The following is a 16,088-nucleotide window of genomic DNA, read 5'->3' as shown; positions in this document are numbered from 1 at the left end:
TAGCCTATTTTGATATTGTTGAGTGATGTCGTAACCTAGTTTGATATTGTTGAGTGATGTCGTAGCCTACTTTGATATTGTTGAGTGATGTCGTAGCCTATTTTGATATTGTTGAGTGATGTCGTAGCCTATTTTGATATTGTTGAGTGATGTCGTAACCTATTTTGATATTGTTGAGTGATGTCGTAACCTACGGTGATTTGATATTGTTGAGTGATGTCGTAGCCTATTTTGATATTGTTGAGTGATGTCGTAGCCTATTTTGATATTGTTGAGTGATGTCGTAACCTACGGTGATTTGATATTGTTGAGTGATGTCGTAACCTAGTTTGATATTGTTGAGTGATGTCGTAACCTAGTTTGATATTGTTGAGTGATGTCGTAACCTAGTTTGATATTGTTGAGTGATGTCGTAGCCTAGTTTGATATTGTTGAGTGACGTCGTAGCCTACGGTGATTTGATATTGTTGAGTGATGTCGTAAACTAGTTTGAAATTGTTGAGTGATGTCGTAGCCTAGTTTGATATTGTTGAGTGACGTCGTAGCCTAGTTTGTTCACAGCCCATTGTATTGTTTTTGGACGTACGTTTGAGTGTGATGGGAAAAACTCACAGAAGTGCTCAGGTTTAGCCACAGGCACACAGCAGTAACTGTTAGCAGCAAATAGTTTACCAGCAAATCGTCATTATACAATGTGACAATTCAGAGCCCTATCGCATTTACACACTATGTGCTATCCTGTCACGGTGGCATCTTGTTTTCCTCAGGTAATTTGACATTTAGCTTTTGTGACATTTTGCCATTGCGTTGCGGCTCAGTAGGGGGCTATATTTTCACCCTGCCCTTCTGACTGGTGCATTCGTTCAGATCCTACGGTTAAACAAAATATCAGAGAGGGCTGATGATCCTGGTTGTGCCAACACACTCACTGTCCAGTGCCGTAAAAAGACGGATTGGAAATAAATGGGTAAACAGCACGGTTACAAGAATGGAATGCAGAAGAAGACAGAGCTCCATCAGAGGAGGGTAGAGTAGATAATACTGGCTCAAAAGGGACAAGGCATCTAAAGCCAAGCCTGCCTTATCTGTAATAATTTCCCCTTCTGCCAGCCGTCTCAGCCTGCTCCAGATTGATTAAGTTGCATGGTCTGTATCATCTTGCATGATTGGCAGCACTGGGAAAGGTTCTGATATTTAAATATGTAACCTCATTCTTTTTGGGGTCAAACTGTTAAGCACCAGTCGGGGGCCTTCAAAAATGGTTTTCCAGACAAAACGAAGCAGCAGCTTGCACCACAGACTGCTTTCTTCCGCTCAACATGGGGAGATGAAGAGAGCAGGAGACACAAGAGTAGTGGGTTATACAGTGGGGCAGAAAAGTATTTAGTCAGCCACCAATTGTGCAAGTTCTCCCACTTAAAAAGATGAGAGGCCTGTAATTTTCATCATATGTACACTTCAACTATGACAGACAAAATGAGAAAAATACATCCAGAAAATCACATTGTAGGATTTTTTATGAATTTATTTGTAAATTATGGTGGAAAATAAGTATTTGGTCAAAAACAAAAGTTTATCTCAATACTTTGTTATATACCCTTTGTTGGCAATGACAGAGGTCAAACGTTTTCTGTAAGTCTTCACAAGGTTTTCACACACTGTTGCTGGTATTTTGGCCCATTCCTCCATGCAGATCTCCTCTAGAGCAGTGATGTTTTGGGGCTGTTGCTGGGCAACACGGACTTTCAACTCCCTCCAAAGATTTTCTATGGGGTTGAGATCTGGAGATTTGCTAGGCCTCTCCAGGACCTTGAAATGCTTCTTACGAAGCCACTCCTTCGTTGCCCGGGCGGTGTGTTTGGGATCATTGTCATGCTGAAAGACCCAGCCACGGTTCATCTTCAATGCCCTTGCTGATGGAAGGAGGTTTTCACTCAAAATCTCACGATACATGGCCCCATTCATTCTTTCCTTTACACGGATCAGTCGTCCTGGTCCCTTTGCAGAAAAACAGCCCCAAAGCATGATGTTTCCACCCCCATGCTTCACAGTAGGTATGGTGTTCTTTGGATGCAACTCAGCATTCTTTGTCCTCCAAACACGACTAGTTGAGTTTTTACCAAAAAGTTATATTTTGATTTCATCTGACCATATGACATTCTCCCAATCTTCTTCTGGATCATCCAAATGCTCTCTAGCAAACTTCAGACAGGCCTGGACATGTACTGGCTTAAGCAGGGGGACACGTCTGGCACTGCAGGATTTGAGTCCCTGGCGGCGTAGTGTGTTACTGATGGTAGGCTTTGTTACTTTGGTCCCAGCTCTCTGCAGGTCATTCACTAGGTCCCCCCGTGTGGTACTGGGATTTTTGCTCACCGTTCTTGTGATAATTTTGACCCCACGGGGTGAGATCTTGCGTGGAGCCCCAGATCGAGGGAGATTATCAGTGGTCTTGTATGTCTTCCATTTCCTAATAATTGCTCCCACAGTTGATTTCTTCAAACCAAGCTGCTTACCTATTGCAGATTCAGTCTTCCCAGCCTGGTGCAGGGCTACAATTTTGTTTCTGGTGTCCTTTGACAGCTCTTTGGTCTTGGCCATAGTGGAGTTTGGAGTGTGACTGTTTGAGGTTGTGGACAGGTGTCTTTTATACTGATAACAAGTTCAAACAGGTGCCATTAATACAGGTAACGAGTGGAGGACAGAGGAGCCTCTTAAAGAAGAAGTTACAGGTCTGTGAGAGCCAGAAATCTTGCTTGTTTGTAGGTGACCAAATACTTATTTTCCACCATAATTTGCAAATAAATTCATTAAAAATCCTACAATGTGATTTTCTAGATTTTTTTTCTCATTTTGTCTGTCATAGTTGAAGTGTACATACGATGAAAATTACAGGCATATCTCATCTTTTTAAGTGGGAGAACTTGCACAATTGGTGGCTGACTAAATACTTTTTTGCCCCACTGTATGGCACATGGAATTTAATGATGTTTGCTGTGCTGCTGTGGGGGGCAGTGCTGAAGCTCCCTGGACTCTAGCGGTCCCTGTGTTGTCAGTGGTCGTCTTTACTTTGGTGATGCTCCTGTGGAAGACGCCCAGCCTGCTTTGTTCAGTTCAAGACATCCACACCAGGATGTGTTGAAAGGCCTCATTGGTACAACTGTCAGGAAAATTACATTTAGTTTCAGTTTGCACACAGTAGGCTGTCTCTAAATTCTCCTCATCTGTAAATATTCAGATAAGTGCTATTGGACATGAAAGAGAGCCTACAAAGTGTTTACTCAGCAAAGGATCGCATAATTGTTGTTTTTGATCATCTTCAGAGTTAATTTACCCTCTGTGGGCAACAGTAAGCAGCTGTCGAGGCGAACCACGCTCTGCTACTTACTCAGGTTTGTTTCACCAGTTTTTCCTTTCATCTGTGGCGCTTCATTCCTGTGGTGTTTGTCTACAAGTGCTGTGCTTTATATGGGCTGCTTAATTAGCCAAATATACTGTAAGCCAAACATCTGTACAGATTTCCTATCTTTTCATTCAAAATCTCAGTTCTGATTAGACCGCGCGTACACGAACCCATAGAGATGGATAGAGTGAACACTTGCCACTAGATGGAAGTGCAAACCCTCTATGGGCTTTGCTATCACAGAAGCGATCAATGGCAAAGATCAGAAGTTCGCCCTCTATACATTTTTATGGACAGCAGCTGTCATGACATTTCTCCAAACAGCCTTTCTCCTCTTGATCAAGAACTAAATGAGGAAACAAGTCGAGATTGGATCATGGAAACATGCGCCCAGCAGAGATTCCGAAAATAACGCTTACCTTCCTTGACAAAGTAACTAAATAACCACCGTGTTGCATTACTAGTTACTCATAAAAAGTAATCCGATTACGTAATGCGTTTCTCCTGGTCTGATCTTCTTCAGAAACAGGCCTCTCCTTCTCCTATCAGGCTCCGTGGGTTCAACAGAACATCTAATTTATTCTTCACTGATCTATCTGTGTGCTTTGATATGTGAAAACAAGTGATGTGGCAGCCATCCTGTGAAGTTTTCTTGCATGGGAAATCAGAACACGGACCTATTATTTCAAATCAATGGGTTCTCACCCGGAGTGGAGTGGAGCTGTTCAGTCCAAAAGTCTGTCTGTCTGTCTGTCTGTCTGTCTGTCTGTCTGTCTGTCTGTCTGTCTGTCTGTGTGTCTGTCTGTCTGTCTGTCTGTCTGTCTGTCTGTCTGTGTGTCTGTCTGTCTGTCTGTCTGTCTGTCTGTCTGTCTGTCTGTCTGTCTGTCTGTCTGTCTGTCTGTCTGTCTGTCTGTCTGTCTGTCTGTCTGTCTCTCTATCTCTCTATCTCTCTCTCTCTCTCGTTCTACTTACTGCTGGGTGTTGTTAGTGTGGTTTGTTCCTGTGTTCACACCCCTGTGAAAGGGGTCCATGTCTGATCCTGCCAGGCTGATGCCAGAGTTATTCCCACACTGCAGGGGCTGCAGAGGCTGGTGTAAATCAACTAACTGTCAGTCAGTCAGTCACCGCTGAGCTGTTTATCTGTTGGACTCTCACGGGAGCTTCAAATACCCCCATAAAGACTACTGCATATATGGACCTATTTCATTAAATCCCAGCCCATTACACAATTTAATGGGTAAAATAGGGTATGTTGATCGGTAGCGTAGGGTATGCTGATGGGTAGAGTAGGGTATGCTGATGGGTAGAGTAGGGTATGCTGATGGGTAGCGTAGTGTATGCTGATGGCTAGCGTAGGGTATGCTGATTGCTAGCGTAGGGTATGCTGATGGCTAGAGTAGGGTATGCTGATGGGTAGAGTAGGGTATGCTGATGGGTAGAGTAGGGTATGCTGATGGGTAGAGTAGGGTATGCTGATGGGTAGAGTAGGGTATGCTGATGGGTAGCGTAGTGTATGCTGATGGCTAGCGTAGGGTATGCTGATGGGTAGAGTAGGGTATGCTGATGGCTACGTAGGGTATGCTGATGGGTAGAGTAGGGTATGCTGATGGCTAGCGTAGGGTATGCTGATGGCTAGCGTAGGGTATGCTGATGGGTAGAGTAGGGTATGCTGATGGGTAGTGTAGGGTATGCTGATGGGTAGTGTAGGGTATGCTGATGGGTAGCGTAGGGTATGCTGATGGCTAGCGTAGGGTATGCTGATGGGTAGAGTATGGTTTGCTGATGGCTAGTGTAGGGTATGCTGATGGGTAGAGTAGGGTATGCTGATGGGTAGAGTAGGGTATGCTGATGGCTAGCGTAGGGTATGCTGATGGGTAGAGTAGGGTATGCTGATGGGTAGCGTAGTGTATGCTGATGGCTAGCGTAGGGTATGCTGATGGGTAGAGTAGGGTATGCTGATGGGTAGAGTAGGGTATGCTGATGGCTAGCGTAGGGTAGGCTGATGGCTAGCGTAGGGTATGCTGATGGGTAGAGTAGGGTATGCTGATGGGTAGAGTAGGGTATGCTGATGGGTAGAGTATGGTATGCTGATGGGTAGAGTAGGGTATGCTGATGGGTAGAGTAGGGTATGCTGATGGCTAGAGTAGGGTATGCTGATGGGTAGAGTAGGGTTTGCTGATGGCTAGAGTAGGGTATGCTGATGGCTAGCGTAGGGTATGCTGATGGCTAGAGTAGGGTATGCTGATGGGTAGAGTAGGGTATGCTGATGGGTAGAGTATGGTATGCTGATGGGTAGAGTAGGGTATGCTGATGGGTAGAGTAGGGTATGCTGATGGCTAGCATAGGGTTTGCTGATGGCTAGCGTAGGGTTTGTAGATGGCTAGCGTAGGGTTTGCTGATGGCTAGCGTAGGGTATGCTGATGGCTAGAGTAGGGTATGTTGATGGCTAGAGTAGGGTATGCTGATGGCTAGCGTAGGGTATGCTGATGGCTAGCGTAGGGTATGCTGATGGCTAGAGTTAGGGTATGCTGATGATGACTGGGTAGACGTCTAATGATAGACACACCAAACCCCAGGACTCTGATCAAGATGAACATCGACGCAGGAGTTGTGTATTTTCATGGCATTCCTTCTGAACTAGTCCACTGGGCTTCACCTTGTGAATGAAATGTGTCTTATAGTGTGTGGTGGCCCTAGATTACATATAGTGTGTGGTGGCCCTAGATTACATATAGTGTGTGGTGGCCACATGCCCCTAGATTAAAGAATGAAATATGTTTTATAGGGTGTGGTGGCCACATGCCCTCAGATTACAGAATTAAATATGTTTTATAGTGTGTGGTGGCCCTAGATTACATATAGTGTGTGGTGGCCACATACCCCTAGATTAAAGAATGAAATATGTTTTATAGTGTGTGGTGGCCACATGCCCCTAGATTAAAGAATGAAATATGTTTTATAGGGTGTGGTGGCCACATGCCCTCAGATTACAGAATTAAATATGTTTTATAGTGTGTGGTGGCCACATACCCCTAGATTAAAGAATGAAATATGTTTTATTGGGTGTGGTGGCCACATGCCCTCAGATTACAGAATTAAATATATTTTACAGTGTGTGGTGGCCCTAGATTACATATAGTGTGTGGTGGCCCTAGATTATATATAGTGTGTGGTGGCCCTAGAATACATATAGTGTGTGTTGGCCCTAGATTACATATAGTGTGTGGTGGCCCTAGATTACATATAGTGTGTGGTGGCCCTAGATTACATATAGTGTGTGGTGGCCCTAGATTACATATAGTGTGTGGTGGCCCTAGATTACATATAGTGTGTGGTGGCCCTAGATTACATATAGTGTGTGGTGGCCACATACCCTCAGATTACAGAATGAAATATGTTTTATAGGGTGTGGTGGCCACATACCCCTAGATTACAGAATTAAATATGTTTTATTGTGTGTGGTGGCCACATACCCCTAGATTACAGAATTAAATATGTCTTATTGTGTGTGGTGGCCACATACCCCTAGATTACAGAATGAAATATGTCTTATTGTGTGTGGTGGCCACATACCCCTAGATTAAAGAATTAAATATGTTTTATAGTGTGTGGTGGCCACATGCCCTCAGATTACATAATTAAATATGTCTTATTGTGTGTGGTGGCCACATACCCCTAGATTACAGAATTAAATATGTCTTATTGTGTGTGGTGGCCACATACCCCTAGATTAAATAATTAAATATGTTTTATAGGGTGTGGTGGCCACATACCCCTAGATTACAGAATTAAATATGTTTTATTGTGTGTGGTGGCCACATACCCCTAGATTACAGAATGAAATATGTCTTATTGTGTGTGGTGGCCACATACCCCTAGATTACAGAATGAAATATGTCTTATTGTGTGTGGTGGCCACATACCCCTAGATTACAGAATGAAATATGTCTTATTGTGTGTGGTGGCCACATACCCCTAGATTACAGAATGAAATATGTCTTATTGTGTGTGGTGGCCACATGCCCCTAGATTACAGAATGAAATATGTCTTATTGTGTGTGGTGGCCACATGCCCCTAGATTACAGAATGAAATATGTCTTATTGTGTGTGGTGGCCACATGCCCCTAGATTACAGAATGAAATATGTCTTATTGTGTGTGGTGGCCACATGCCCCTAGATTACAGAATGAAATATGTCTTATTGTGTGTGGTGGCCACATGCCCTCAGATTACATGTTGATGCAACAGCAAAGATAATATTGTTAGGCTGGTAATGTGTTTATGAATAAAGTTAATGGAGTTTAGGACTGTGGGAGCTGCAGTTATTCCCACTGGGCAAAAACTGGTTGAATCAACGTTGTATCCTCTCCATTTCAACCCAAAAATTAAAGGTGATAACATTGAATCAATGTAGAAAACTGATTCGATTTGCAAAAAGTCATCAGCGTAAAGGAATTAATTTTTTTCACCCAATTTTTAACCTAAATCCAATGACTTGGTGACATTTTCTGTTAATTTTGCGTTGATTTGGAATTGATGAAGACATTGTGAATTGAGTTCCTCTGTAATGTTGCATTTGTTTTGAAAACTGGAGGTTAACTATTACACATACATTTGTCTGCAGTTAGAAGGTACAATAATGTTGCATTGTGGCCTGTAGTGTCTAAATTAGAAATTATAGAGCTATATTTTGGAACATCATTATCGATTCTGCTCCCATGGATAATTTTGTGATACAGTATTGAGTTAGCAATTCTTGTGTTACTTTTCTGTGTTTGTTGCCTCTCTCCCTAGCTCCATCTGTCATTCACAATAGACAGTCCCACATGAACACTGGTATGTCTCCGCCCCATTCTGCTCATCAATCCATCAATTACTGCACGACTTCCTGGTCAAGGTTCATGAAACAAAACAGCCCCCATAGTGGTGTACGTGCAGAATCTTATTTTGTCTTGGAAAGTGAAAATGCACGGGGCTAACAGAGATACCCAGGGCCTATACCCAGGTCTCCTGTCTGTTATTGTGCCAGTATGTGTATAAAACAGGTGAAGTGAGGGATTACCCCCGCGAGGAGGAAACTCAACGACCAAGGTCGTTCCCCGGGTTTTATTTCTATTCTCCTCACTGTTAAAGTGAATCTCCCAGTGAATAGTGTTTTCATTCTCTTTCTGAATGAGATTCACGGGAGCATGGAGAGAGACCCCCTTCTATCTCCCTCTCTCGCATTCCACCCTCTCTCTCTCTCTCTCTCTCTCTCTCTCTCTCTCTCTCTCTCTGTCTCCTTCTCTCTCCCTCCCTCTCTCGCATTCCACCCTCTCTCTCTCTCTCTCTCTCTGTCTCCTTCTCTCTCTCTCCCTCTCTCGCATTCCACCCTCTCTCTCTCTCTCTCTCTCTCTCTCTCTCTCCTCTCTCTCTATGTCTCTCTCCTTCTCTCTCTCTCTCTCTCTCTCTCTCTCTCTCTCTTTGTTCTTCTCCGAGACACAATACAGAGCCGGTGAACAAATGTGCCTGGTTTAAACGACTGTTAACATACCATAGAAATTTTATTCACCCCCCCCCCCCCATTGGGCACACATTGGTTGAATCAAATCAAACTGTATTTGTCACATGCGCCGAATACAAGTGTAGACCTCACCATGAAATGCTTACTTACAAGCCCTTAAACAACAATGCAGAGTAAAAAAAAAATGTAAACAACAAAAGAGCGACAGTAAAATAACAATAACGAGGCTATGTACATCAATGTTGTGTCCACGTCATTTCAATGAAATGACTCTGTACCAACATGGAATAGATGTTGAATTGATGCCTGTGCCCAGTGGTTACCGTTTGGCCCAGGATAAAAGGTCTGTGAATTAAATGCTTATACTTGATTAGATTATGGCTGCAATAATTGTCTGGATGATTTATAGAAGTAATTTGTTTCCACAATGCACAAGAAGGAGAATAGAAACATCAGCATGGTCACGGGCTGCTGTAAATCCAGTCAGCAATCAGGCGCCAACTCTTAGATGTTGATTATCATGTACTGAGGAAAGTGCTGGCCTATTAACTCTGCCCAGACACCAGGATCATATCATGGAAGCTCTCCTATTAATTCAACTTATTGGCCAGGATGCAGTCCAGTAGAACTCCCACTCCTGATGCTGCTCGGTTAATCACAACATGCCTACTTCAACAAGACCTGGCCTGCCATCGATCTATGACTCATATTACCTCGCTAACCCAATTCATTTGTTTTGCTTGCAATACAGCTATTGAGTCATCACAATATATATATATATATATATATATATATATATACATACATATCTGACAGATTGCATCGGCTATGAAAAACAGAAACAGCTAATTCAGATGGACTTTATTTGTTTAACAGATTTTTTTCTTGGTCTTCTCCTCACAGGCTAAAGTAAATAAGTCATCGAGGAAGGAACCAGCAGAGCTACAATGAGGTCTGAGGCCTTGTTGCTGTATTTCACGCTACTGCAGATTGCCGGGGCTGGCTTCCCAGAAGACTCGGAGCCAATCAGTATTTCACATGGCAACTGTGAGTACACCAAGCCATTTCCTACTCCCCCAACACCCTGTTTTCCAACCACCGCCTCCCACTACCTTCTCCTCGTCTCTCCCCTCTCCCCTCTCCCCTCTGAGTGCTTTTGGAAGGTAGAATGTAATTTGGTGCCCAGGGAAACATAAAAAATGGAGGAGTTAAAGCTGCATTTGAAATGGAGCCCACCCTACATCAAAGGGTAATCCTGTATTTTCCTGTTGGGGCTTTAATGCAGTGTGTGATAGTATAAATACCATGTGAGGCTCATTGTTCTTTCTCTCTGTATTGGTAGACCCTATATTCCTCCCAGCCCTACAGTGTTGGAGCATCCTCCAGCAACCTCAGAGAGACCTTTCTCTCTGTCAGGCTTTAAAAAAAAACACATTGCCTTGCTAGAGGGGGGATTGCTTCCTATATTTATTGTTTTTGTTCCTCCCTCTCTACAGATACAAGGCAGTATCCGGCTTTTGTTGGACACAAACCTGGAAGAAACAATACACAACGGCACAAACTGGACATCCAGCTGGTCATGATTATGAACCGAACGTTGTATATCGCTGCCAGGTCAGTTCCCGCCCCTTTTCTCTCAAGTCACTAGCTCTCATATTTGTTCCAGTTTTGGATAGTCCACAGAGTCATGTCAGATGATACCCCACAGAGTCATGTCAGATGATACCCAACAGAGTCCTGTTAGATGATACCCCACAGATCCCTGTCAGATGATACCCAACAGAGTCCTGTTAGATGATACCCCACAGATTCCTTTCAGATGATACCCAACAGAGTCCTGTTAGATGATACCCCAGACTCATGTCAGATGATACCCCAAAGAGTCCTGTTAGATGATACCCCACAGATCCCTGTCAGATGATACCCAACAGAGTCCTGTTAGATGATACCCCACAGATTCCTTTCAGATGATACCCAACAGAGTCCTGTTAGATGGTACCCCAAAGAGTCCTGTTAGATGATACCCCACAGATCCCTGTCAGATGATACCCCACAGAGTCATGTCAGATGATACCCCAGAGTCATGTCAGATGATACCCCATAGAGTCATGTCAGATGATACCCCAGAGTCATGTCAGATGATACCCCAGAGTCATGTCAGATGATACCCCATAGAGTCAAGTCAGATGATACCCCACAGAGTCATGTCAGATGATACCCCACAGATCCCTGTCAGATGATACCCCACAGAGTCCTGTTAGATACTTATAACTTATTGTATATCTCACGTTTCAGTTCAAAGTTCATATACACAAACACAAACAAAGAATAAAAACAGGACAACATCAACATTTACAATAGACACTAGAGACAGTAAAACTACCAATGGTGAAATATTAAACTAAACCAGGTAATCAATCAGTTCAGTTTAATTAAAATCAATTCAGAAAATAAATATGTTTAACCATTTATTAAATAATGAATCATGTAAGTCTTGGCGATATAGGCTCTTCTCCTTCAGGGTAGCTCACTGCCCAAGCAAAGCATCAATATCGATATATAAAATGACCTACAAGCAGTGAGCCCATCAGTAACACAGAACCTAACAGGTGGGGTGGTGGGAGCAATAGAAGAAACACAGACTAGCAACAGCAGCAAGCGGCAGCAGCAAGCGGCAGCAGCAAGCGGCAGCAGGATATGTGAGCAGAACGGTCAGTTTAAATGGACCATCAAATAATGTAGGCTTGATTGTTGCTAGCATCTAATTGGTGCAATTTCACCTGATGCAGGCACTCGGGTTCCCTTTCTGAACTGGCTTTGCTTTATCTAGATTCAAATCCTCTGAATACATTTATAAATCAAATACAATCAATAAATTATAACCAATTACAAAAAAACATATTAAGAGACTTAAAGACATTGGATGTGTCTGAATTTCGAAAATAGTACTCGGAATGCATCATCGAATGCGCTATTGTTGACGCCCACCGTTCGTTCATTTTGGTACAGCACATCAATTTATCTGATTATCAGCCGTTGTCAAACACATTAGTTGGAAAAGAGAGTGAATTCTACTAGATCAAACGACCGTAATGAGTATGGGGTTTAAACATGTAGAAGGCTAGTATGGGCATTCGGACACAGACGATGACTTGGGCAGACTAATAGCTCGGGGCAGACACTGGATAAACTAGATGCTTGGTTCTGGACTGGAACTGAGGTTCTGTGATGGAAACGGGGGAGTCTGCATCAATAGTTTTCTCAATGGGGAAGCATATTGATTTCATTTCATTTTGTATCATCGTTTTTTTTTAAACTTACCTAGCTTGCTTGAAAAAATTGACTATAGAGGTTACAAATTTAACAAAGCCACAGCATGGGGAATTCAGATCAAATTGCTCTGTATCTGTGTCGGCTTCTGTATTGGCCTAATTACATAGTAAGTTGATTGGATGCTGTTGAAAGCAACAATGAGTCATTTTGTTTTTTGAGAGCGCTACTAAATAAGTGGCCATTGAAGCCTGGTTCCTAAGTAGCAGGCCTGTTGAACACATCTGTGGTCATTAAGGAGGTGTTGGGAGCTTTGGAGTCCCAGCCTTTGGTCTGACTGCTACCTGCTCCTGGTCGGGCCTGGGGGAAATGGGAAAGTGAGGGATTTATTAGTGGGGTGTGGTGTAAAGACAACACAGTGTGTTTCACTCCAGCATATTTAAAGCAGACGCAAATGCCAACGGACAGATGGTGAGGAGGGAATGTGACGCAGGAATTGTTGGAATTGCTGTCGTTGTGAAGAGTAGATTGATTTTAACTGGGAGAAATGTTTGAAACGATGGAATGCTGCCACCAAAGCCAAACGGATACCGAGATTTCTGAATACAAATAGATATATATACATACAACTAGATGACTAACAGTATAACGCAAATAGTTAGATGTTCTTTCAAAGTCAAATCATAATAAAATCAAATCACATGTTATTTGTCACACGCACCGAATACTGGTGTCGACTTTACCGTGAAAGGCTTGCATGCGGCCCTTCCCAACGACAGTTAAATAATAGTGTAACGACCCTGGGTTTATAAGCGTGGAAATCGTCCCTGCCACACGAGCATGCTTTTGCGGCACAGTCGATAGGTTCGAGACCTGCTCCCTGCTGTTTCATTACAATAATAAAATAGCAACATAAGAGGAATAAAATAAACAAGAATGGGGCTATCTACAGGTCAATGTGCAGAGGTACCAGGTATTTGAGGTAGATATGTACATGAAGACAGGGTAAAGTGACTAGTCATCAGGATAGGTAATAATACGAGTAAAAACAGTCCAATAGTCCAATAATATTGAGCAAACAGCTCAATACACACAACATAATTAAATATTGGGCTGAATATTGTCCATTCAGACCTCCGTAGAGGCTCTTAAAGTCAAAACACAATGAAATGTGTTTTGTCAGTCTGTTGTCAGTGTTGTGGTGCCAGTGTTGTGGGGCCAGTGTTGAGGGCCCAATGTTTTGGGGCCAGTTGTAGGTAGGGTCATGATTCCATGCCTGATGACCAATCATCTCCAAGTGTGCTGCCTGCAGATGGTCAGTGGAAATTGTTTCCAAAATCAAACGCCATTTTGTGAATGGTATAAATGCTTTTGGCTCCTGTTTTACACTGGCAGTAACACCACACAATCTTTTAGCAGCAGGACAAACAAACATATTCACTGACAAAATTGTAAATAAGTGGCTTAATACAAATGTTAAAACGTCATCTTTGGCAATGGTGGCGCTCCAGCAGATGTCGTAAATGCCGTTATTTGTGGGAGTAAAACAGTTACCTTGATTAAGTCATTCTCTTCTGTTATTTGCGGCTTAACATTTAACATGTTAATTCTTCCACAAAAATGTAATATTTAATTTTAATTATGCACTCAGTTCATGTCTGTTGTGGATTGTTTTAATATGCTGTACATTTTTTTCTGCTCTTTTTTTTAAATTAAGGACGTTATTCACATGCCAGGATATTACACTTTCATCTCCTAAGAGTCAGTGATTTTCTTTGACTAGCTGTTCAGCAATTCTTAATCTCACATGAAAAAAATACTACAGGTTTACTATAGAACAGTGGTGTATAAATACTTCCAAGTACTACTTAAGTATCTGTATAATGTACTTTTTACTCCATACATATTCCCTGACACCGAAAAGTACTCATTACATGTTGAATGCTTAGCAGGAAAGGAAAATGGTCCAATTCATGCACTTGCCAAGAGAATATCCGCGGCAGACTCACTAAATGCAAATGCTTCATTTGTAAATTGTGTTGGCGTGTGTGTCACGGTTGTGTGGAGAGACGGACCAGGGCGCAGCGTGATTAAAGTTCCACATATTTATTTAAGCGAAACTTCCAAACAAAAAGAAACAAACAACGAACCGTAACATCAGAGGTGCTACATGCACTAACTCAAAACAATATCCCACAAAGCAGGTGGAGACAGGGAACCCTTCAGTATGATCCCCAATTAGAGACAACGAACCTCAGCTGCCTCTAATTGGGAACCATACCAAGAGCACCAACATAGAAATAATAAACCTAGAACACCCACTAGTCACGCGTGACAGAGTCGCCGGAAGCTCTGGACTGGGAAGGCGCACTGGATGCCTAGTGCGTGAAGCCTACACAAGTGGCACCGGACTGGTGACACGTACCTCAGGGCGAGTGCGGCGGGCAGGCACAGGACGTACCAGACTGGGGAGGCGCACTGGAAGCCTGGTGCGTGGAGCCGGCACAGGTGGCACCGGACTGGTGACACGCGCCTCATGGCGAGTGCGGGGAGCAGGCACAGGACGTACCGGACTGGGGACACGTACTTCAGGGCGAGTGCAAGGAGGAGACACAGGACGCACCGGACTGGGGAGGAACTCTGGAGGCCAGAAGGGTGGAGCCGGCCCAAATTGCACCAGACTGCTAACCGGATCCTCTGGTCGGATGTTGAGCAGAACACAACATCTCTCTCATCTCTCTCTCTCCCAACTTCCCCATTGCCTCCCTGACAGTCTCTGGCTCTTCAGGGCGAGTGCAGGGAGCAGGCCCAGGACGTACCGGGCTGGGGAGGCGCACTGGTGGCCTGGTGCGTATAGCTGGCACAGATGGTACCGGTCTGAGAAGGCGCTCTTCAGCGTGCCTGTGCTGCAGCATACTCCTTGCCAAAACCTCTCTCCGGTATCTCTCATTAGATTCCTCTATCGACTCCCACACAGGCTCTGGCACTCTCCGCTGCTCGACCTCTAGCTCCGCCGACCACCCCTCGTGCTCCCCCCACAAACATTATTGGGGTTGTCCTTGGGCTTTCTGTGGGCACAAACCCTGGCGTTGTCGCTGTCCTCCATTTTTTCCTTCCGTCTGCCGCCAAGGAAGGGTTTCTCAAGTCCAAAACTTCCTCACCTGGTGTTCACGCTGCTCGGTCCTTTGTTGGTGGGATATTCTGTCACGGTTGTGTAGAGAGACGGACCAAGACGCAGCGTGATTAAAGTTCCACATATTTATTTAAGCGAAACTTCCAAACAAAAAGAAACAAACAACGAACCGTAACATCAGAGGTGCTACATGCACTAACTCAAAACAATATCCCACAAAGCAGGTGGAGACAGGGAACCCTTCAGTATGATCCCCAATTAGAGACAACGAACCTCAGCTGCCTCTAATTGGGAACCATACCAAGAGCACCAACATAGAAATAATAAACCTAGAACACCCCCTAGTCGCGCCATGACCTACTATACCATAGAGAACCAAGGGCTCTCTATAGTCAGGGCGTGACAGTGTGCCCCTGGCTATCTGTAAATGTAAAAATAAATCGGGCTTAATTTTGCCTAATAAGACCTAATAAGACCATTTTGAAATTATTTATGCTTTTACTTTTGATACTTAAGTATATTTTTGTAATTACATTTACTTTTGATATTTAAGTATATTTAAAATCAAATGGTTTTAGACTTGTACTCAAGTAGTATTTTACTGGGTTACTTTAACTTGAGTCATTTTCTGTTGAGGTATCTTTACTTTTACTCAAGTATGACAATTGGGTACTTTTTCCACCACTGCTATAGAATACTACAGTACTTACTATGGAATACTACAGTACTTACTATAGAATTCTGTAGTAAACTGTAGTATATTGTAGAATTCTATACT

The 16,088-nt window shown here is 43.3% G+C and overlaps 1 protein-coding gene across 6 annotated transcripts in view; it reads left to right on the top strand.

Annotated features, from left to right (window-relative positions):
* LOC110525095 (semaphorin-6A) overlaps positions 1–16,088 on the top strand; it is a 92,330-nt gene that overhangs the window by 29,477 nt on the left and 46,765 nt on the right. For all 6 annotated transcript variants that reach the window (XM_036979395.1, XM_036979396.1, XM_036979399.1 and 3 more), the window contains 2 exons: positions 9,811–9,954; positions 10,404–10,521. In XM_036979395.1, coding sequence (XP_036835290.1) covers positions 9,855–9,954; positions 10,404–10,521 — 218 coding nt within the window. In that variant the 5' untranslated portion in view covers positions 9,811–9,854. The remainder of the gene's footprint in view (positions 1–9,810; positions 9,955–10,403; positions 10,522–16,088) is intronic.

This window comes from Oncorhynchus mykiss, chromosome 6, assembly GCF_013265735.2.
Source record: "Oncorhynchus mykiss isolate Arlee chromosome 6, USDA_OmykA_1.1, whole genome shotgun sequence".
Classification (NCBI taxonomy): domain Eukaryota; kingdom Metazoa; phylum Chordata; class Actinopteri; order Salmoniformes; family Salmonidae; genus Oncorhynchus; species Oncorhynchus mykiss.
This window is presented reverse-complemented; position numbering and strand designations above follow the sequence as displayed.